This window comes from Scyliorhinus torazame, chromosome 14 (genome assembly GCF_047496885.1).
Source record: "Scyliorhinus torazame isolate Kashiwa2021f chromosome 14, sScyTor2.1, whole genome shotgun sequence".
NCBI classification, from domain to species: Eukaryota; Metazoa; Chordata; class Chondrichthyes; order Carcharhiniformes; family Scyliorhinidae; genus Scyliorhinus; species Scyliorhinus torazame.
The window spans coordinates 150,340,294-150,364,695 of record NC_092720.1 but is presented as its reverse complement, the minus strand read 5'-3'; the positions used below and the strand labels follow the sequence as shown (position 1 = coordinate 150,364,695).

Sequence of the window (24,402 nt, the reverse complement as noted above, 5' to 3'; positions counted from 1 at the left end):
GGTCCGTCGCCTGGGGGAATGGAGGGTGCGGAAGGCGCGGGCATGTGGCTGGCCTAGAAAGGGAGATGGCTAGTTGGCAGGGGGGGGGGGCAGAGCCCCTCTGATCCAGCTGATAACTTGGAATGTGAGGCCTGAACGGGCCGGTCAAGAGGGCCCGTGTGTTCGCGCACCTGAAGGGACTGAAGGCAGATGTGGTTATGCTCCAGCAGACGCATTGGAAGGTGACAGATCAGGTTAGGCTGAGAAAGGGGTGGGCCGGGCAGGTTTTCCACTCGGGGTTGGACGCAAAGAATCGAGGGGTGGCAATCTTGGTGGGGAAGCGGGTGTCGTTTGAGGCGCTGAACATCGTGGCAGATAATGGAGGTCGGTCCACGATGGTGAGTGGTAAGCTGCAGGGGGTACGGGTTATACTAGTGAATGTATACGCCCCGAATTGGGACGATGCCGGATTCATGAGGCGCATGTTGTGTCGGATTCCGGACCTGGAGACAGGGAGCTTGATAATGGGGGGGACTGCAACACGGTGTTGGACCCAGCATTGGAACGCTCCAGGTCCAGGATGGGTAAGAATCCGACAGCGGCCAAGGTGTTTATGGACCAGATGGGAGAGTGGACCCATGGAGGTTTGCCAGGCCGTTGGCCAGGGAATTTTCCTTTCTTTCCCACGTCCATAAAGCCGACTCTCGGATAGATTTCTTCACTATGTGTAGGCACTAATCCCGAGAGTGGCGGGCACGGAATATTCGGCCATAGCTCTCTCAGATCATGCCCCGCATTGGGTGGAGCTGGAGTTGGGGGAAAGAGGGGGATCAGCGCCCGCTGTGGGGCCTCGATGTGGGACTGTTGGCGGATGAGGAGGTGAGCGGGCGGATCCGGGGGGGCATTGAAAGATATGTGGAGCCTAACGACAATGGGGAGGTGCAGGTGGGGGTGTCTGGGAGGCGCTGAAGGCAGTGGTCAGGGGAGAGCTAATCTCCACTAGGGCCCATAACGAGAGAAAGGAGAGGAGAGAGAGGGAGAGATTGGTGGAGATATTAAGGGTGGATAGGAGGTATGCAGAGGTGACCGAGGAGGGATTACTCAAGGAGCGACGAAGCCTCCAGGCCGAATTCGACCTGTTGATTACCAGTAAGGCAGAGGTGCAGTGGAGGAAAGCGCAAGGGGCGGTATACAAGTATGGGGAGAAGGCGAGACGGATGTTGGCACATCAGCTTCGGAAGCGGGAGGCAGCGAGGGAGATTGGGGAGTTAGGGATAGAGGGGGGAACATGGTGCGGAGTGCGGTGGGAATAAATGGGGTATTCAGGGACTTTTATGAGGAGCTGTATAGGTCTGAGCCCCCGAAGGGGCTCTATTTTTGGATCGGCTGAGGTTCCCGAGGGTGGAGGAGGAGCAGGTGGTTGGGCTAACGGCACCGATTGGGCTGGAGGAGCTGGTTAAGGGGTTGGGGAGCATGCAGGCAGGGAAGGCCCCGGGGCCGATGGGTTCTCGGTGGAATTCTATCAGAAGTACATGGACCTGTTGGGCACACTACTAGTGAGGATTTTCAATGAGGCGAGGGAGGGGGGTGGGCCCTGCCCCCGACAATGTCCAGGGCGCTGATCTCGCTGATCCTGAAGCGGGACAAGGACCCATTACAGTGTGGGTCGTACAGGCCGATCTCGCTCCTCAATGTGGACGCAAAGTTGTTGGCGAAGGTGCTGGCTACCAGAATTGAGGACTGTGTCCCGGGGATGATTCACAAGGACCAGACAGGTAGGCAGTTGAACACCAATGTGCGGAGGCTCCTCAATGTAATTATGATGCTTGCAGTGGAGGGGGAAGCGGAGCTAGTGGTGGCTATAGACGCAGAGAAGGCCTTCGATGGGGTAGAGTGGGAGTATCTTTGGGAAGTGCTGAGGAGGTTTGGGTTCGGGGAGGGGTTTATCAGTTGGGTTAGGCTACTTTATGAAGCCCCGGTGGCGAGTGTGGCCACGAACCGGCGGAGGTCGGAATACTTTTGGCTGTACCGGGGGACGAGGCAGGGGTGTCCCCTATCCCCCTTGTTGTTCACATTGGCAATTGAGCCTTTGGCCACGGCACTGAGGGAGTCCACTGGAGGGGACTGGTTCGGGGGGGTGGGGTGGGGGAAGAGGAACACCGGGTGTCGCTGTATGCCGATGACCTGTTATTGTATGTGGCGGACCCAGTGGAGGGGATGCCGGAGGTTATGCGGATCCTCAGGGAGTTCGGGGACTTTTCCGGATATAAGCTCAACGTAGGGAAGAGTGAGCTCTTTGTGATACACCCAGGGGACCAGGGAAGGGAGATAGACGAGCTTCCGTTGAAGAAGGCGGAAAGGAGCTTTTGGTACCTGGGGATCTTGGGGATGCGGCTGGTGGAGCAGATGGAGGAGGAGTTTAAAAGGTGGGATATGTTGCCACTGTCGTTGGCGGGTAGTGTGCAGTCGGTGAAAATGACGGTCCTTCTGAGGTTCCTCTTTGTGTTCCAGTGCCTTCCCATCCTGATCCCTAATGCCTTTTTTAAATGGGTCAGCAGAAGCATCATGGGATTTGTGTGGGCGAATAAGACCCCAAGGGTAAAAAAAGTGTTTCTGGAGCGTAGCAGGGACAGAGGAGGGCTAGCGTTGCCCAATCTATGTGGGTACTACTGGGCTGCCAATGTGGCGATGATCCGTAAGTGGGTAATGGAGTGAGAGGGGGCGGCGTGGAAGAGGCTGGAGATGGAGTCCTGTGTGGGCACGAGTCTGAGAGCACTGGTGACGGCACAGTTGCCGCTCCCGCCGACAAGGTACACCACGAGCCCGGTGATGGCGGCAACTCTGAAAACTTGGGGGCAGTGGAGGCGCCACAGGGGTGAGGTAGAGGCCTCGATTTGGTCCCCGATCCGAGAGAACCATCGGTTCGTCTCGGGGAGAATGGATGGAGGGTTTCTGTGCTGGCATCGGGCAGGAATTAAAAGAATGGGGGACCTGTTTATAGATGGGACGTTTGCGAGCCTTGGGGCGCTGGAGGAGAAATTTGGGCTGCCCCCCGGAAACGCCTTCAGGTACATGCAGGTGAGGGCGTTCATGAGACGGCAGATGAGGGAATTTCCGCTGCTTCCAGAACGTAAGATTCAAGATAGGGTGCTCTCGGGGGTGTGGGTTGGAGAAGGCAAGGTCTCGGCGTTCTGCAGGAAGAGGAGGAGACCTCGGTGGAGAAGCTAAAGGGTAAATGGGAGGAGGAGCTCGGGGAGGAGATAGATGAGGGTCTGTGGGCTGATGCCCTGGGTAGCATTAATTCTTCCTCCTCTTGTGCCAGCCTTAGCCTGATACAATTTAAGGTTCTTCACAGAACGCATATGACAGGGGCGAGGTTGAGTAGGTTTTTTGGGGTAGAGGACAGGTGTGTGCGGTGCTCGGGGAGCCCAGCAAACCACGCCCATATGTTCTGGGCGTGTCCAGCACTGGATGGGTTTTGGAGGGGCTTTGCGAGAACTGTGTCTATAAGGTGGTGAACACCCGGGTCAAGCCGAGCTGGGGGCTAGCATTATTTAGGGAATCAGACAACCCGGGAGTGCAGGAGGCGAAAGAGGCCGGTATTCTGGCCTTTGCGTCCCTGGTAGCCTGGCGGAGGATTCTGCTAGGATTCTGGAAGGATGCGAGGCCCCCAACCGTAGACGCCTGGATCAGCGACATGGCAGGGTTCATTAAATTGGAGAAGGTAAAGTTTGTCTTGCGAGGGTCTGTGCAAGGGTTCTTCAGGCAGTGGCAACCGTTCTTGGACTTTCTAGCAGAACGTTAGGAGGTGGTCAGCAGCAACAGCAACCCAGGGTGGGAAGGGGGGGGGTTCAGGTATGTGTTTATTATTGTTTCTTGGGGGGGGTTTGTACATTGGGGAAATTCTTGATATAAGTGTAAGATGCTGATCTGTGTATTTTCTTCTTTCTGTAAGGGGGGGGTTGTTGAAAATTGGCTAAAAATATATATTTTTTAAACACTGCTGCCGCACAGCGCCAGGGAGCCGGGTACAATTCTAGCCTTGCGTCACTGTCTGTGTGGAGTTTGTATGTTCTCCCTATGTCTGTGTGGGTTTCTTCTGGGTACTCTGGTTTCCTCCTACAGTCCAAAGATGTGCGCGTTAGGTGAATTGGCCATGATAAATTGGCCTTTGCCTCCAGGGATGAGCATGTTAGGTTATGGGGTTACAGGGATAAGGCAGGGAGGATGGGTGAGTGGACCTGGGTAGGGTGCTGTTGGTTGGTGCAGACTCGATCGGCCGAATGGCCTCCTGCACTGTAGGGATTCTATTCTAGTCTTATCTATTCTATTTTTAGCTTCACAAATATGCACATGCAAAAATGCAAGAATGGCACAGAGGCATAGTGGTTATCGCTGCTGCCTCACCGGACCAGGGAACCAGGCTCAATTCCAGCCTTGGAGGACTGTCTGTGTGGAGTTTGCACTTTCTCCCCATGTCTTTGACATGGTACCGCATGGTTCTTCTGGGTGCTCTGGTTCCTCCTACAATGATGTGCAGCTTAGATGGATTGGCCACGCTAAATTGCCCCTTAATGTCCAAAAATGTGCAGATTAGGTGGGATCATGGGATTACAGGGAAACTAGGGTGGTGAAGTGAGTCTAGGTAGGGTGTGCTTTCAGAGGGTCAGTGCAGACTTGATGGGCCAAATTGCCTCCTACTGCACTGTAGAATTCTATGATTCGTAAGCAATGAAACAGCTTTTAAGGTTAACGCAGGTCCCTTTAAACACACAAATTGGCTGTGGTCACATCCACTCTCTACTCTGAATGTCTATGGATTTTTCCTGAAATTTGTTCCAAATGATGCTTACATCGAGAGCTGACTTTTCTCACTGAACTCTGACTGGTGATTTTAAATTCCGCTTTCAAAAAGCCACATTTTCAAATCTCCTTTTAAACAATGCTTTCTCTCCGTAGTTTGGATTTAACGATTCACCCCAGGTTTTCCAAACTGCGCTTTCAAACAAACCTTCCCCTCCATAATATGCAATCCAGCATCCAGGTTTTACAACACACCCTTCTGGATTTCTGCTTGACTATTGCACCAATTGTTCACAATTGCTTTAACAATTGATTGCTAGACTGTATTAACTTTTCTTCTTTTCTCTTTTAATTCTAGTTACTACAAATATCTCTTTAATGAGAACACTTCATCTGCTTTTCCTTTGAATTCCCCTGAACTAAACTTTGGTCTCTATTTTCTTAACTTCAGTCTTCTTTAGACATTCTTTCTGCCCCAATTCCCTGGTTATCTGGACTGTATCTGTTTCCTTGGGACGTCTGTCTCCCTTGTCCTCTCCAGCATGTCTTTTCCTGGCAGCATTGAGAGTTGTTTATTCCCCTAGTGTCCTATCTTCAACTGCAAACAAATTCAGCTCAAACTAAATTTAAAAAGCATTTCTACCTTCAAAGGGTCTAAGTTGCTAAGCAATGACAAAATGCTTCTGCAATTTATTTAGTGTTTAACACCGTAACCTTCTCTACGAACATTTGGAACTTACCCTCCCCCACACATGTAAAAAACTTTGTCCAGCATCAATTGATCGATGCTTCCTTATGCATCAAATTAAACCAACTTAAAGCTATATCTTATTTCTAATATTTACCAATATAAATCCCTTCAAACCACCTTTGTTTTCCTCACCACTGTATTACTTTTTGCCCTCCTCTACCTCACCACCAAGCTTATCGACTCTTCCAATGTTGCTAAATTATCAGGGGCGAAATTCTCCCCAAACGGCGCGATGTCCGCCGACTGCCGCCCAAAATGGCGCCAATCAGACGGGCATCGCGCTGCCCCAAAGGTGCGGAATGCTCCGCATCTTTGGGGGCTGAGCCCCGACATTGAGGGGCTAGGCCGGCGCCGGAGGGATTTCCGCCCCGCCAGCTGGCGGAAACGGCGTTTGTTGCCCCGCCAGCTGGCACGGAAATGACATCTCGGGGCGGCGCATGCACAGGAGTGTCAGCGGCCGCTGACAGTTTCCCGCGCATGCGCAGTGGGGAGAGTCTCTTCCGCCTCCGCCATGGTGGAGGCCGTTGCGGAGGCGGAAGGGAAAGAGTGCCCCCATGGCACAGGCCCGCCCGCGGCTCGATGGGCCCTGATCGCGGGCCAGGCCACCGTGGGGGCACCCCCCGGGGTCAGATCGCCCCCAGGACCCCGGAGCCCGCCCACACCGCCTTGTCCCGCCGGTAAATAGCAACTCTAATTTACGCCGGCGGGACAGGCAATTTCTCGGCGGGACTTCGGCCCATCCAGGCCGGAGAATCGAGCGGGGGGGCCCGCCAACTGTCGCGTCCCGATTCCCGCCCCTGCCCAATCTCCGGTACCAGTGACTTCGGCAACCGGCGGGGGCGGGATTCACGGCGGCCAACGGCCATTCTCCGACCTGCTGGGGGGTTCGGAGAATGACGCCCCAGATTCTTTATTGAACACCTTATCCAACATCCAATGATCACAGAATTCCTCCACTTAAATATTGGGAAGACTGACATCATTGTTTTCCATTCCGACCCATTTCCGACCCTGGACGCACCGACCCTGGACGCACCGACCCTGGACGCACCGACCCTGGACGCACCGACCCTGGACGCACCGACCCTGGACGCACCGACCCAGGACGCACCGACCCAGGACGCACCGACCCAGGACGCACCGACCCAGGACGCACCGACCCTGGACGCACCGACCCTGGACGCACCGACCCTGGACGCACCGACCCTGGACGCACCGACCCAGGACGCACCGACCCTGGACGCACCGACCCTGGACGCACCGACCCAGGACGCACCGACCCAGGACGCACCGACCCAGGACGCACCGACCCTGGACGCACCGACCCTGGACGCACCGACCCTGGACGCACCGACCCTGGACGCACCGACCCTGGACGCACCGACCCTGGACGCACCGACCCTGGACGCACCGACCCTGGACGCACCGACCCTGGACGCACCGACCCTGGACGCACCGACCCAGGACGCACCGACCCAGGACGCACCGACCCAGGACGCACCGACCCAGGACGCACCGACCCAGGACGCACCGACCCAGGACGCACCGACCCAGGACGCACCGACCCAGGACGCACCGACCCAGGACGCACCGACCCAGGACGCACCGACCCAGGACGCACCGACCCAGGACGCACCGACCCAGGACGCACCGACCCAGGACGCACCGACCCAGGACGCACCGACCCAGGACGCACCGACCCAGGACGCACCTTCCCAGGACGCACCTTCCCAGGACGCACCTACCCAGGACGCACCTACCCAGGACGCACCTACCCTGGACGCACCTACCCTGGACACACCTACCCTGGACACACCTACCCTGGACACACCTACCCTGGACACACCTACCCTGGACACTGACGCACAGGACACTGATGCATAGGGAAGGGTGGACAAGAACCACCACTCCAGGGGACCATGGACTTTGGGTCGGATGAGGAGCACGACACTACGCCACTGCTATCTCCTACACCCTCCACCATTGCAGAGACACTCACCTCGGTTGGGCACTTTAGTGATGAGGCATCTGATACACTAACTGGTGCGCACAACATAGCCGTCCCGGTACAGCAGGTGGAAGCAGCAGCTGCAGACGAAGGTGGAAGAGTCCACCCGCGTGCAGAAACAGGGAGAGGTGCCGGTCATATGTGCCACCCAGGCCGAAACCGTAAGGTGACGGTGTCAGACATGGGGAGCAGTATGCAAGGCCTGGGGCTTTCCATGCATGCGGCGTCTGTGGCCCAGAACATGGCTGCCCTCTCACAGGAAGCCATGAGCCAGCAGAAGATAGCAGAAGCGCTCAACGCCCTAGCCCAGTCTCAGCAGGCAATGGCCCAGTCTCTGCAGGCAATGGCCCAGTCTCTGCAGGCAGTGGCCCAGTCTCAGCAGGCAATCGCTGGTGCTGGCCGGGCCTGAGCTCCATGGCTGCAAACTTGCAGACCCTTGTTGATACCAGGGTGGGCCTCCAGGAGTGGCAGCGCCCGGTGTCGGGGGGGCATCAAATGGTTGGTCCGTTCGCATCCCCAACCCATGTAGAGGTCTGGGGGCTATCAAGCACCCCGAGGGAGGAGGAGTTGCTGAGGCCCGTTCCGGGTCCCCCTGTAGGGGAGGTCCCGGAAAACCGCGACACCTCGGACTCGCCCCCTTCCGTCTGATGTGCATCTGGTCGGCAACGGGCAGGACAGGCTGTCAGCTCCCCATCCCAGTCGTCCGAGCCGCAGCCTGGCCCATCTAGGCCAGGCCGCCCCAGGAAACAGCCGTCAAAGGGATCCCGAGTCACAGGGCAGGAATCACAGGAGTCCACCTCCAGTTCTGCTGTACCGTCTGGGGAACCACCTAGACATAGTCAAAGGGCCCGTAAGGCCAAACAATTAGACACGGGTGCGGGTGCAAGGCACAGATTAGTTATAGGAACTAGGGCACGTGTATGAACTGTTTGTTATTAAATTCATTTTCACACCTACAGAAGCTGCCTTTGTGCTCTGTCCGATGCGTGCAGGGGTGTGGTGTGAGGTGAGCGCCAGTGTGTGTGTGAGGGGTGATAGAACACCGGCCTCAGACGAGTGTGCCCCCCCCCCCCGGTCGCACTCGCCATCCCCCGGGCAGACAACGGGACCGTGCGCTGCAGTGTCACGGCCGCATGCAGGGACGGTCCGGGTGGAGGATGGTACTGTGGTCATGGGTCAGGCATTGTCCAACGATGTAGAGCCCAGAGCTCAACCCAGAGCGGGTTGTCAACATTCTCCATGGCCTGCAATAGACACGCTTCCACCGGCGACCGTGTAAGCCCGGCCCGTTGTGCCACTGCTGGATGTGCAATGGAGGGGTGGTATGCATGCGGGTGCAGTGAGGGTGGTTGGTGGTGGGTGTGTGGAGGGGGGTGAGGGTGGTCGGCTGGTGCCATGGTGTGCAGTCTGTGCTCATATTCGGCGATTCCCACGCCCCCCTAGTCAGTGAACCGGGCAGCTATCAGCCTGTCCCGTGCCCGTTGGCACAGCCGGTAACAGTGGGCAGCCTCCCGTCCATGTCCAGCCCTACAGTCCTGACCAATTCCCCCATCCTCATCTGGGGAGCTCTGCGCCTTATCTTGCTGCTCCTCCACGTCCCCCTCCTCTGCCTGCATCACATCGCCCCTCTGCTGGGCTATGTTGTGCAGGACGCAGCAGACCACAAAGATGCGGCCGACCCTATCTGACGGATACTGCAGGGCCCCTCCAGAACTGTCCAGGCACCTGAAGCGCATCTTCAGCAGCCCAAAGCACCTCTCCATCACACCCCTGGTCGCTGCATGGGCATCGTTGTAGCGGTTCTCTGCGTCAGCCTGTGGCTTCCATATAGGCGTCATCAGCCACGACCGCAACGGGTAATCCCTGTCGCCCAGCAACCAGCCCCTCAGCCGGGGGAGGGGGGGGGGGTGGGCATCCCTCGAACATGGTGGGGATGAAAGATTGCGCCAATATGAATGAGTCATGTACACTGCCCGGGTACTGGGCGGAGACGTGCAGGTTCATCATGCGGTGGTCGCAGACCACCTGAATGTTCATGGAATAGGTCCCATTCCTATTCGTGAACACGGCCCTGTTATCTGCAGGTAGCCGCACGGCGACGTGCATCCCATCGATTGCGCCCTGGACCATGGGCACCCCGGCCACTGCAGCAAAGCCCGCTGCCCGGGCATCCTGGCTAGCCCGGACCACAGGGAACTGGATGTAGCGGTCCGCAATGGCATACAGGGCGTCTGTCACTGCACGGATGCACCGGTGCACCGATGCCTGCGAGATGCCGGACAGGTCCCCACTTGGTGCCTGGAACGACCCTGTGGCACAAAAGTTCAGGGCCACCATAACCTTGACGCCCATGTGGAGAGGATGTCGTCCCCCAGTGCCATGCGGTGCCAGGTGTGCCATCAGGTGGCAGATATGGGCGACAGTTTTCTGGCTTATCTGGAGTCTCCTCCTGCATGCCCGGTCCATGAGGTCCTGGTACGACCAGTGGGGCCGGTACACACGGGGCCTCATCGGGCGTCTCCGTCGCCGTGGCACCACCTCCTCCTCCTCCTCGTGCTCCTCCTCGTCCTGTTGTGCAGGCGGCCCTCCAGCCTGGGCGCCTGCCACCTGCCTCCCTGCAGCACGCTCCTCCGCGGCAGCCTCCGCCTCCTCCCCCAGGGCAACATGTAGAAGTGCGGCCAACATCGCTGGGTGATCACCAAACATAACGGCCAGCAGGGGGTGGAGGGTGGGGGTGGGGGGGATAGACGACATGTCATCATTGCCCGGCACTCGTCATCTCCTCTCCGGCACTCGCCCACCCCCCTCCCGGGCACTCGTCCTCTCCTCTCTGGCACCCGCCCACCCCCCTTTCCGGCACTCGCCCTCTCCTCCACGGCACTCGCCCACCCCCCTCCCCGGTACCCATTCTCTCTTCCCCGGCACTCGCCCCCTTCCCCGGCACTCGCCCCGTTCCCCGGCACTCGCCCCCTTCCCCGGCACTTGCCCTCTCCATCCCGGCACTCGCCCTCTCCTCCCCGGCACTCGCCCTCTCCTCCCCGGCACTCGCCCTCTCCATCCCGGCACTCGCCCTCTCCTCCCCGGCACCCGCCCTCTCCTTCCCAGCACTCGCCCTCTCCTCCCCGGCACTCGCCCTCTCCATCCCGTCACTCGCCCTCTCCTCCCCGGCACTCGCCCTCTCCTCACGGGCACTCGCCCAGCCCCCTCCCCGGCACTCGTCCCCCCCTCCACCTCTCCACCTCCCCTCCACTTCCCCCACTCCACACACCCCCCACTCCACCCCCGCCCCCCACTCCACACCCCGCCCCCACGCCACCCCCCCCACTCTACACCCCCCACTCTACACATCCACCCTCCACTCTACACACCCACCCCCCACTCTCCACTCCCCACCCACTCCACACACCCCCTCCACTTCACACCCCCTCCACTCCACACCCCCTCCACTCCACACCCCCTCCACTCCATCCCCCCCACTCCACACACACACCTCCCCACTCCACATCCCTCCCACTCCACACACCCCCCCACTCCACCACCCCCCCCACTCCACAACCCCCCCCCTCCCCACCAACTTTTCCTGCGGCCACCCCACGCCGAGACCTACCTCTGCACTGGCCGGCGTCAACCATCACAACTGGTTGACGCCGTTAAATAGGTGGTTTAATTTACGCCGACGTGACCCTGGCCCACCAGCTGGGAGAATACAGGTGGCCCCGGGGCCCATAGCGTCGTGCCGGTCCAGTTCATTATCCGAGGCGGGCGGCGCGATTCGCGTCAGCGTGATTTTTTGGGTCCGGTGAATTCGGCAGTCTGAAGGGGCGGGATTCACACCTACCCCCGGCTATTCTCCGACCTACTCCGACAGGAGTAGGAAAAATGTGAATATTTCTTGGCTTTGCTTTTATGTTCAAGCAGTTGTTGAAGATCCACTCATGTCTTCTTCCTTGTGATCCAGGCGTACAATAACTGTAGCTGCATTCAGACATCTAACAATGAAGAATACGCTCATCCTGGACATTGCAAAGTCAACTGTTCCCACCTTCTTTTTTCAATGGTCTTTAGCATCTCTTTCATTGGAATGGTAGCCGCCCTTTCCCACAACCCTCTCTACATGACAGTTTTGCGGTAAGTGCTTAGAGCTGTGCTTGTATTTCCCTTTGTGTCCAATATTTCCTCTTTAAATCTAGCTCTTGGACAAAGCACCCCTATACTAACAGCGTCTTCTTTGGCTCAAAGTAAATTTTGATCTGATTACACTTCTGCGAAGCACCCGCAGACATTTAACTACATTAATAAGTCAAGACATGCAATATGTGGTCTCTTTGCTAACAATCTAATTAATGCCAGGTACTGCTCATTTCATGGGAGGATAATGATGTGACTGAGGTTGAAGAAATTGATACTCTCATTTATGAGATGTACTTCACATTGAGTTGCTCCTTCTGTTTCCTTCTTTTGGACAATGAGTAACCTGTTGTCAGTTAAATTAGATGGAAGGAAGGCACCTGAACACTACTGGATGGTAGCATAGTGGAAATGTTGTAAGTCTAGTAATCTCGATACATACGTTATGGCTCTGGAGGCATGGGGCTGGATTCTCTGTCGGCGGGATCCTCAAATTCGCTGGCAGTGCACTCACGCCCACAGATTTACCAATGGCATAGGGGTGCCCACAGTGGGAAACACTGTTGGCTGGCTGCCGGGATGGAGGATCCCCTGTTGATGGGGGAGCGCCACACCAGAAAGCGGGTGCGGCGGGACGAAGAATCCCGCCCATGAGTTCAAATCTCTCTATGGTATTCGGGGCATTTTTAGAAATTGATGCGATATCCTGCACAGGATCTATGGGATGGGAATTATTGTCTTCCCCGTCTTGGCAGAGTACGAGCTCGCTCCTAGGACTGGAAGAGCTCTAATTAATCAATGTTTAAAAGTTTGGCCGGTAAGATACCCACCATAAAGAGACCTGGTGGAGATCTACCGGGAACTGTGTATTGTAAGTTCTTTGCTTTACTCAGTGTGGACTCCCCATTACCTTATTGAAATTGGTTCACATGATGTGAGTGTCTTTGGGAAGACCACCATTTATTGTTCACCCCAAATTGCCTTTGAGAAGGTGGCAGTGAGAGGTTTGCTTGAACCACGACAGTCTTTATAGTGTTTGTGCACCTAAACTGCTGTTGGAGAGAAAGAATAGCATGTGGCCGAGAGGGGAACTTGCAGGTGGTGATGTTCTCTTGCACCCACTACTCCTATGTTTCTAGGTGTTGCAGATCACACATTTTGAAGGTACTGTCAAAGGGGGGTGAGGTGAGTGAATGCAGTGCACCTTGTAGTTCGTGCACACTGCTGCCAACTTAAAAGTTATAGAGTCAGTATGACACAGAAGGTGACCATTCAGCACATTGATTCAATGGCAGCTCTTTAGAACAATCCAACCTGTCCCATCCAAAATTCAATCCTTTTAACCATCCAAGTTTATTTCTTTCACATGTCTATCTAATTTCCTGCCTCCAACATCATTGTGGGCAGCACGTTCCAGTCATTTCTGACTTCCGGTGGCGATGATGTGCTAAGCAGACGTGCATCAGGTTATGTTAAATGGCATCTTGATAAACACATGGATAGGAAACACAAAAGTCTATTCTGCTTGGAGCAAAATGGGTTACTTTATCGGAACATATCTGACAATTCAAACTTAAAATTTGTAATTCTCAATTCCTGTAAAAATATAAATACATCTTCAGCTGTTAACAGGTAAGTGTTAATTCTCTGCTTGTTTGAAAAAAAGAGTTGAAGTAAAAGTTTTCAACTGGACGTCATTACGTCACCACCTCTCAGGGGACCCGTTTATTTTAATAATCGCGATTTTACACTCCGATCTCAGAATTTTCCTATCTTCTTGTGTCAGTTGTGTTAGGAATAATTCTTTTTTTTGAACCTGACAAGATGTTTTAATTCAAGATCAATCTAACACTTGAAAAAACACACATGAACATCATTCACACGCATACATATAAACCTGAACCATAACATAACATCGACGTATTCATTTGCTCATAAAGTTCAAACAGTGAATCATTCCTGCTTTTAATTACCGTCATTGCGTTCCTATAAATCAACACTTAAACCTTATATCGAACAACCCCCGCATCGCGTTCACGGCAACAATTCAACATCACCTTACCACTGCGGCACTACGGGATTGCACAACAGTGATGATTGTGTAAGCGGGTGTGATCAGTGCCATGTTGAACGATGACAGCCCGCTCTGCGATGAGCTGTGTGCTCAGATTCGCCAGCCAAGGTCTGACTCATGGCTATAGCTGAACCATGCACTCCGGTGGTCACAGCCTTCGTGACGGATATTTCACCACATGCCCGTGGGGTGGCTGGCATCGGTGTACCGAGGACAACGGTGTCCGATTATGGGGGGGCGGGGGGGGGGGGGGGAAAGGGTCACCACATCCGGAACAGACCTTGAACAGCTCGTATACCACAACGCCAATCGGGCACCCTCCTGAGCCCCCTGGCACCGGACATAGCACACAGTCTTACAAGTCAAATTTAACAGTGCGTTTATTCGTGTGGTGAACATAGGTGCCCGACCCACTACAACTAAACTGTGCCCTGCACCCGTGCCAACTTCTTACGGGCCTAACGACTTTGCCTTATTGGCCCTACCACTACGTCTAGGTGTGTTCCCAGATGGTACAGCAGGAGTGGAGGTGGACTGCTGTGAATCACGCCCTTCGACATGGCTCCCCTTCGGCACACGTTTCCTTGGGCGGCCCGGCTTCGATGGGCCAGGCTGCTCTGCGGGCGTGCTGGATGGCGTGGTGCCACCCTGACCTGCCCGCTCCCCACCAGATGCGCCAGGGATGGAACGGGGAAGGCCGAGTGTACCGGGACGTCCCTTAATGGAGCTACCGGGACGGGCCCCAGAACCTCCTCCTCCTCGGGGAGCCCGGTGGCCCCCGGGCCTCACTGTGGGACGGAGATGCGCTCGGAGACATGCTCCATCGCACACCTGGCACTGCCAGTCCTGGAGGCCTGCAGCGGTATCGACCACGGTCCGAATGTTCGCCGAGACGGGGCCCAGGGAGTGCCACATTCCTGCCAAGGTCTGTGCAATCTCGACCTGTGAGTGCGCGATGCCATCCATCACGTGCGCCAGGCGGTCTATGCTCTCCGCGACTGACTGCTGGGACTGAGCCATCGCTTGCTGGGACCGGGCCATGGCATGGTGAGACTCAGCCAGGGCCGGAGAGCGGCGGCAATGTCGTGTTGGCTCTGGCGCATGGCTACCTGTGAGAGGGCAGCCCGCTCCTGGGCCATGGATGACGCGTGCACATGAAGCCCAACGCCTTGCAGAACCTGACCCATGGCCAAAACCCCTTCACCCATTGCCTCCACCGCGGACGCCACCCGTGCGGTGTCGGCCTGGGTGGCTGCGATGAGCGGCACCACTCCCTGCTCCTGGACGTGGATGGACTCCTCCAACTGCGTGTGCAGGTCCTGGAAGATGGCCCTCATCCCGTTACTCAGTCCTTGGGTGTCCATTCGCATCGGTTGTCCGGGTGGGTCAATTACATCCAGGAACCCGGAACCGTCTGGGTGGCAGCTGGTTGCTGGGCCTGGGCTGCTCTCCGACCGTCCAGCCCCTCGGCTGCTCCAAACTCCAGCTGCTGTTCCGGCTCGGCTGTGGGGTGCGCACCAGACCGTGACCCGGGAGCCTCATCACTTATCTGCCCAACCGAGGTGAGTGTCTCTGCGATGGTGAACGGTGTGGGAGACAGCAGTGCCGCAAGCTCGAGGTCATCATCCGTCAAGAAGTCTGGTGTGGACTGATCCCCCTCATGGCTCGGCGCAAGCTCCATGCGGGCCATGTCGTCTTGACCTCCAGTTTGATACAGCGGGTGTGTGGCCATGATGTGGGCTTCAGCATTACTGTCCACCCTGTGCCCCTGACTAATGTCTGTCCCGGAGGTCTCAGCGTCCCGGTCCTGTGTCCCAGACTGTGAGATCTGCCCTCCTGTCCAACCAACTGCCAACCTCTGCCGTGCGTCCCTGGGTGCCGTTGCGGTGGGTGGTGTTGCGCTGCTTCCTGGGCGAGACGTCCCTGAAGGTTCGGCCGATGGCCCTGGGGAACATAAAAGATTCGGGGTTCGTTAGACACGGTGGCCCGGGTGTATGGTGGTGGTGGGTGCACAGTGTGAGGGGGGATGGGATCTGGAGTGCAGTGGCCAGAGTGTGAGGGGGGATGGGATCTGGGGTGCAGTGGCCAGAGTGTGAGGGGGATGGGATCTGGGGTGCAGTGGTCAGAGTGTGAGGGGGATGGGATCTGGGGTGCAGTGGTCAGAGTGTGAGGGGGATGGGATCTGGGGTGCAGTGGTCAGAGTGTGAGGGGGATGGGATCTGGGGTGCAGTGGCCAGAGTGTGAGGGGGGGGGTGGGATCTGGGGTGCAGTGGCCAGAGTGTGAGGGGGGGTGGGATCTGGGGTGCAGTGGCCAGAGTGTGAGGGGGATGGGATCTGGGGTGCAGTGGTCAGAGTGTGAGGGGGATGGGATCTGGGGTGCAGTGGCCAGAGTGTGAGGGGGGGTGGGATCTGGGGTGCAGTGGCCAGAGTGTGAGGGGGGCGATGACGGGTTGGGGGTGGAGAGGACATGCAGGGTTCTCTCACTTGCTTCTGCGCCTCCGACCTGGCATGGCGCGATCTCCCGGGTGGCGGATCCCCCAGCGAGGTCCAGGGCCCTCTGCTCGTGAATGGTTAGGGGGCGCAGGACCGGAGAACCCCCTCCGGTTCTCATGCGCTCCCGCTGGTTATGCGCTGTCTTGTCCTGGGGGTGTGGGGGGGGGCGGTTGGATAAAGCATCACCATTAGGCGGGTATCATCAGGGCATGCAGATATTGACAACATTGTTGCTGGTTCAGGATACAGCACGCCATGGGTTCGCTCCAGGGGGGTCCCGGGGCTCATGTGGGTCGAGTAGATAGTTGGGCACTGTGACCCCCCCAAACCCCCTGTCCCCCCCCCAACATCGCCCCTGATGCCCCAGTCCCCCCCCCAACACTCCCAACGCCCCCCAACCCGCCGTGACCCCCCAAGCCCCCTGACCCCCCCAACATCGCCCCTGAAGCCCCAACACTCCCAACGCCCCCCCCCCCCGCCCAACCCCCTGGGGGCACCCTCATGGCACTTACCCTGGCAGCCCGGGTGAGGTCGTGCAGCTTCTTGCGGCACTGCTCCCCTGTCCGGGGGGTCTGCCCACAGCACTGACTGCAGTGCCCACCTCCCGCCAACCGTGCCTCACCGCTGGATGGCTAGCGATGCCCACGTCTTGGGCAGAGGGTGTCCCTTCTCTGCTCCACCTCATCCACCAGGGTGTCCAGGTCCGTATCCCAGAACCTCGGTGCGGCTCTTCGGGGTTCAGCCATCTCCTCAGTTCTCCTCCGGGTCCTCTGTGCGCGGATCGCGCAATTTAGGACGCAGCGGTGCGTCATTCGGGCGTCGCACGGTGACGGCGCGGCCTTCGCGGAACGCGCCCCCGAGGTTCTCGCGGCCCCAATCCTAGCCCTTTCTCGGGCACTGAATCGGTCGGGATCGGGGCCGTTCCGCGCCGTCGTGAACCTCGACGGCGTTCACGACGGCGCGGCCACTTCGGCGTGGGAGTGGAGAATCGGGCCCCATGTGCTTGCTCTAACCTTGCTTTTGATACATTTTTAACAATGATCTATTCACTACAAAGACCTTATGAAAGAGTCTTTTGGAACAATATTAGCTTTGACCAGCAGTTCACATATTTCTATCTGAAACCATGGGCGAAATTCTCCGTTATCGGCGCAAACAACGACGCAAATCCGACTTGCGTCACATCGGAAAAATGGGTCGAAAGTCTCCGGCCCGAAACGGGCTAGCAGCGACGTAACGGCTCATAAAGCCGCGCTGCTCCCCCCCACCCGACCGGAACACCCGACCGCAATACCCAACTGGATGGCTGGCCGCCGCTCAGCCCCGAGGTTCGAGTCACGGGATGTGGAGGCGCTCCTGGACGCGGTGGAGCAGAGGAGGGAGGCCCTGTATCCCGGGCACGGCCGCAGAGTTGCCCCACGCCACAGCCGGCATCTGTGGAGGGAAGTGGCAGAGGCCGTCACCGCTGTGGCCCTGACACCACGGACAGGCACCCAGTGCCACAAGAAGGTGAACGACCTCGTCAGAGCAGGCAGGGTGAGCCTCCCCATATCCCCCCCTCCGCCATATCCCCCCTCCCCATATCCCCCATATCCCCCCTCCCCCATATCCCCCCTCCCCCATATCCCCCCTCCCCATATCCCCCCTCCCCCATATCCCCCTCCCCCATATCCCCCTCCCCATATCCCCCTCCCCATATCCCCCCTGCCCCATATTCCCCCTCCCCCATATCCCCCCTGCCCCATATCCCGCCTCCCCCATATCCCCCCTCCCCCATATCCCCCCTCCCCCATATCCCCCCCTCCCCCATATCCCCCCCTCCCCCATATCCCCCCTCCCCCATATCCCCCCTCCCCCATATCCCCCCTCCCCCATATCCCCCCTCCCCATATCCCCCCTCCCCCATATCCCCCCTCCCCCATATCCCCCCTCCCCTATATCCCCCCTCCATATCCCCCCTCCCCCATATCCGCACCTCCCCCATATCCGCACTTCCCCCATATCCCCCCTCCCCCATATCCCCCCTCCTCCATATCCCCCATAATCCCCCCCATATCCCCCATATCCCCCCTCCCCATATGCCCCCTCCCCCATAACCCGCCTCCCCTTATCCCCCGCCCCATATCCCCCTCCCCCATATCCCCCCTCCCCCATATCCCCCCTCTCCCATATCCCCCTCCCCCATATCCACCCTCCCCCATATCCCCCTCCCCATATCCCCCCTCCCCCAAATCCCCCTCCCCATAACCCCCCCTCCCCCATATCCCCCTCCCCCATATCCCCCCTCCCCCATATCCCCCAAAATCCCCCTCCCCATATCCCCCCTCCCCCATATCCCCCCTCCCCATATCCCCCCTCCCCCATATCCCCCCTCTCCTATATCCCCCCTCCCCCATATCCCCCCTCCCCCATATCCCCCCTCTCCTATATCCCCCCTCCCCCATATCCGCACCTCCCCCATATCCGCACTTCCCCCATATCCCCCCTCCCCCATATCCCCCCTCCTCCATATCCCCCATAATCCCCCCCATATCCCCCATATCCCCCCTCCCCCATATGCCCCCTCCCCCATAACCCGCCTCCCCTTATCCCCCGCCCCATATCCCCCTCCCCCATATCCCCCCTCCCCCATATCCCCCCTCTCCCATATCCCCCTCCCCCATATCCACCCTCCCCCATATCCCCCTCCCCATATCCCCCCTCCCCCAAATCCCCCTCCCCATAACCCCCCCTCCCCCATATCCCCCTCCCCCATATCCCCCCTCCCCCATATTCCCCAAAATCCCCCTCCCCATATCCCCCCTCCCCCATATCCCCCCTCCCCATATCCCCCCTCCCCCATATCCCCCCTCTCCTATATCCCCCCTCCCCCATATCCCCCCTCCCCCATATCCCCCCTCTCCTATATCCCCCCTCCCCCATATCCCCCCTGCCCCATATCCCCCCTGCCCCATATCCCCCCTCCCCCATATCCCCCCTCCCCCATATCCCCCCTCCCCATATCCCCCCTCCCCCATATCCCCCCCCTCCCCCATATCCCCCCTCCCTCATATCCCCCCTCCCCATATCCCCCCCTCCCCCATATCCCCCCTCCCCATATCCCCCCTCCCCTATATACCCCCTCCATATCCCCCCTCCCCCATATCCGCACCTCCCCCATATCCGCACCTCCCCCATATCCCCCCTCCCCCATATCCCCCCTCCCCCATATCCCCCATAATCCCCCCCATATCCCCCATATCCCCCCTCCCCCATATGCCCCCTCCCCCATAACCCGCCTCCCCTTATCCCCCGCCCCATGTCCCCCTCCCCCATATCCCCCCTCCCCCATATCCCCCCTCTCCCATATCCCCCTCCCCCATATCCACCCTCCCCCATATCCCCCCTCCCCATATCCCCCCTCCCCCAAATCCCCCTCCCCATAACCCCCCCTCCCCCATATCCCCCTCCCCCATATCCCCCCTCCCCCATATCCCCCAAAATCCCCCTCCCCATATCCCCCCTCCCCCATATCCCCCCTCCCCATATCCCCCCTCCCCCATATCCCCCCTCTCCTATATCCCCCCTCCCCCATATCCCCCCTCCCCCATATCCCCCCTCCCCCATATCCCCCCTCCCCCATATCCCCCTCCCCCACATCCCCCCCCACATCCCCCCTCCCCCATATCCGCCCCTCCCCCATATCCCCCCTCCCCCATATCCCCAAGTGAATCCAGCCCTAACTTTAACCTCTGCAATGCACGCGCAACCGATGGCGTGCATTCATATACCTGCCTAACAGTGTTGCCTTTTATCCCTGCCACCCCCCCCCCCCACAGGATAAGCGCGCACACAACAATAGGGAGCATGTGAGGACTGGAGGAGGCCCCGCTGGTGAGAGGCCACTGACCGAACACGAGGAAAGGGCCCTGGAACTGGCTGGCGGACCTGACGACCGGGAGGTTGCTGATGCAGAGGTCGGGGGCATAGTAGCAAGTGAGCCACCGACAGCCCGTCCCCATATCCCCCCTCCCCTATATCCCCCTCCCCCATATCACCTGATCACTGCCTGATGTCTAACCATGCATGCTTCATTGTGTATCGCAGGACCAAACGCCCAGGCACCCATCCCCGCAGATGCAGACCGCCCGCAGGATGCCCCTTGGAGGCCACGGGAGACGGAGAGACCCGGACCCTCCAGCATGCGACGCCCGCAGGATGCCCCTCGCACACCACGGGAGACGGAGAGAGCCGGACCCTCCAGCATGCGACGCCCGCAGGATGCCCCTCGCACACCACGGGAGACGGAGAGAGCCGGACCCTCCAGCATGCGACGCCCGCAGGATGCCCCTCGCACACCACGGGAGACGGAGAGACCTGGAGCAACAGGGAGACGACACCCCCGTCACGTGCGGGAGCGACCACCCAGCGACGAGGGGGGCAGCCACAGGCCCCCGTCACATCCGAGCCAGGTCACCACTACCCAGGACACCACTACCCGGGACACCACTACCCGGGACACCACTACCCGGGACACCACTACCCAGGACACCACTACCCGGGAGACCACTAACCAGGACACCACTACCCGGGACACCACTACCCGGGACAGCAGTGCCCAGGACACCCCTACCCGGGACAGCACTGCCCAGGAAGACGAAATACCGGACAGTGACTCAGAGTGGATGGGTGGAAACGAACCCCCACCCCAAAGTGCCATGGACTCAGAGTGGGACGAAGAGCACGACACAATGCCACTGCTGTCACCAACACCCTCCACCATCGCAGAAACACTCACCTCGGTTGGGCACTTTAGTGATGAGGCGTCTGGTACACTCACTGGTGCGCACAACACAGCCGTCCCGGTACAGCAGGTGGAGGTAGGAGCAGCAGAGGGACCGGGCGGTCGGAGGGCAGCCCAGCCCAGCCCAAGCGAACATCTGCCGCCCAGATGGATCCTGGGTTCCTGGAGTTACCACACCCACACATAGATCCGATGCAACCACCGACCCGGAGACGAGCGAAGAGGGTGACGGGCGGCTTGCGGCGGCTGCAGTCGCAGGTGGAGGAGTCCACCCGCGTCCAGGAGCTGGGAGTGGTGCCGGTCATGCGTGCCACCCAAGCTGACACCGCCGGGTGGCGTCCGCGGTGGAAGCAATGGGTGCGACGGTGTCAGGCATGGGGAACGGTTTGCGAGGCCTGGGGCTTTCCGTGCAGGCGGCGTCTGTGGCCCAAGAAATGGCTGCCCTCTCACAGGAGGCCATGAGCCAGTGCCAGTGCCAGCGCCAGATGGCAGAGGCGCTCAACGCCACAGCCCAGTCTCTGCAGGCCATAGCCCAGTCTCTGCAGGCCATAGCCCAGTCTCTGCAGGCCATGGCCCAGTCTCAGCAGGCCATGGCCCAGTCTCAGCAGGCCATGGCCCAGTCTCTGCAGGCCATGGCCCAGTCTCTGCAGGCCATCGCTGAGGGCATCGGCGCCAGTGGCCATTGGCGAGCCGGCGTCGCACTGTCACAGACAGGGTTTGCCAACCCCCTGGGCTCCATGGCTGCAAACCTGCAGACCCCTGTCGATACCAGCACGGGCCTCCAGGACTGGCAGCGCCAGATGTCGGGGGGGGCGTCGGATGGCCAGTCTGTTCGCATCCCCCACCCATGTAGAGGCCTGGGGGCCATCGGGCACCCCGAGGGAGGAGGAGGTGGTGTGGTCCGTCCCGGCTCCCCCTGTAGGGGAGGTCCCGGTACACCGTGACACCTCGGACTCCCCCCCCCCCCCCCTTCTGTCCCAGGTGCATCGGGTGGGCAACGGGCAGGACAGTCTGGCAGCTCACCATCCCAGTCGCCCGGGCCGCAGCCTGGCCCATCTAGGCCAGGACGCCCCAGGAAACGGCCGCCAAAGGGATCCAGTGTCAGAGGGCAGGAATCACAGGAGTCCACCTCCAGTTCTGCTGTACCGTCTGGGGAACCACGTAGAGGGCCCGTAAGGCCAAACAATTAGACACTGAGTAAGTTGGCACGGGTGCAGGGCACAGATGAGTTTTAGGGGCTAGGGCACGTGCATGAACTCCTTTGGTTATTAAAGTCAATGTTACACCTACAGAAGCTGCCTAGTGCTCTGTCCAAAGCGTGCGGGGGTGTCATGTACGTTGAGCGCAAGTGTGTGTGTGAGGGGTGGTCTTACCTCAGCCCCAGGTGAGTCTGCCCCCTTCTCCCTGGGCCGCCATCAACATCCCCTGGGCAGAGGACGGGGCCGTGCGCTGCAGTGTCACAGCCGCATGCAGGGATGGTCCGGGTGGATGGTGGTACTGTGGCCATGGGTCAGACATAGTCCAACGATGTAGAGCCAGGAGCTCACCGCAGGGCGGGTTGTCATCATCCTCCATGGCCTGCAATAGACACGCGTCCACGCGCAACTGCGTGAGCCCGGCCCGTTGTGCCGCAGGTGGATCGGCAATGGGGGTGTGTGGTGTGCATGCGGATGGGGTGGGTGGGGTTGGGGAGGGGGGTGAGGGTGCTGGGTGGGTGGATGGGTGGGGGGGGGTGGGTGGTCGGCTGTTGCCATGGTGTGCGGTCTGTGGCCATACTACCCGATTCCCACGCCCATCTAGTCAGTGAAGCGGGCGGCTATCAGTCTGTCCCGTGCCCGATAGGCCAGCCGGTAACGGTGGACAGCCACCCGCCTGTGTCTACCCCGTCTGCCCTGACCATTACCCCCATCCCCCTCATCTGGGGAGGACTGCGCCTCTTCCTGCTGCTCCTCCACTCCGCCCTCCTCTGCCTGCGGCACATCGCCCCTCTGCTGGGCTATGTTGTGCAGGACACAGCACACCACAATGATGCGGCCGACCCTATCTGACCGATACTGGAGGGTGCCCCCAGAGAGGGTCAGGCACCAGAAACGCATCTTCAGCACGCCAAAGCACCTCTCTATCACTCCCCTTGTCGCTACATGGGCATCATTGTAGCAGTTCTCCGCCTGATTGCGTGGCCTCCGTATAGGCGTCATCAGCCACGATCGCAATGGGTAGCCCCTGTCGCCCAGCAACCAGCCCCTCAGCCGGGGATGGCGTCCCTCGTACATGCCGGGGATGGATGACCGCGACAACACGTATGAGTCGTGTACACTGCCTGGGTAACGGGCGCAGACGTGCAGGATCATCATGCGGTGGTCGCAGACCACCTGTATGTTCATCGAATAGGTCCCCTTCCTATTGGTGAACACGGCCCTGTTATCTACAGGTGGCCGCACGGCGACTTGCATCCCATCGATCGCGCCCTGGACCATGGGGAACCCGGCCACGGCAGAGAAGCCCACGGCCCGGGCATCTTGGCTGGCCCGGTCCACGGGGAAGCGGATGTAGTGGTGCGCCATGGCATATAGGGCATCTGTCACTGCCCCGATGCACCGATGCACCGATGTCTGCGATATGCCGGACAGGTCCCCACTCGGTGCCTGGAATGACCCCGTTGCATAAATGTTCAGGGCCACCGTAACCTTGACGGACACGGGGAGAGGGTGTCCCCCGCCAGTGCCACGCGGTGACAGGTGTGCCAGCAGGTGGCAGATGTGTGCCACGGTTTCGCGCCTCATCCGGAGTCTCCTCCTGCATTCCCGGTCCGTGAGGCCCTGGTATGACTGCCGGGGCCGGTACACACGGGGCGCCCTCAGGTGCCTCCGTTGCCATAGGGCCGCGACATCCTCCTCCCCCTCCTCGTCCTGTCGGTCAGGTGTCCCTCCAGCCTGGGCGGCTGCCGCCTGTCCCTCTGCGGCAGCCTGCGCCGCCTCTCTGGCACGCTCCTCCTCCTCCTCCTCCTCCTCCTCCTCCTCATCCAGGGCAACATAGACATGAGCGGCTGCCACCACGGCGGCCAACATCGCTGGATGATCGGAAAACATGACGGCCTGTTGGGGGGGTGGGGGGGGAGGGGAACGACGACATGTCATCATTGCCCATATTCCCTCCTCCCCCCAGCCAGGTGGCATGGACCGCATGGGTCCAACTGTTGGAGGCTGGCACCTGGCGAGGTGGACCTGAGGACACTTGCCCTCGCATCCCCCTCCCCGGCACGGACCCCCCCCCCAACCTCCACCCCGGCACGGACCCCCCATCCCCCTCCCCGGCACGGAACCACCCCATCCCCCTCCCCGGCACGGACCCCCCCATCCCCCTCCCCGGCACGGACCCCGCCC

At 59.4% G+C, this 24,402-nt stretch overlaps 1 protein-coding gene across 4 annotated transcripts in view; it reads left to right on the top strand.

Annotated features, from left to right (window-relative positions):
* The window catches only part of LOC140390088 (solute carrier organic anion transporter family member 2A1-like), a 626,095-nt gene that overhangs the window by 566,751 nt on the left and 34,942 nt on the right, over nt 1-24,402 (top strand). For all 4 annotated transcript variants that reach the window (XM_072474991.1, XM_072474992.1, XM_072474989.1 and 1 more), the window contains one exon: nt 11,500-11,669. In XM_072474991.1, coding sequence (XP_072331092.1) covers nt 11,500-11,669 — 170 coding nt within the window. The remainder of the gene's footprint in view (nt 1-11,499; nt 11,670-24,402) is intronic.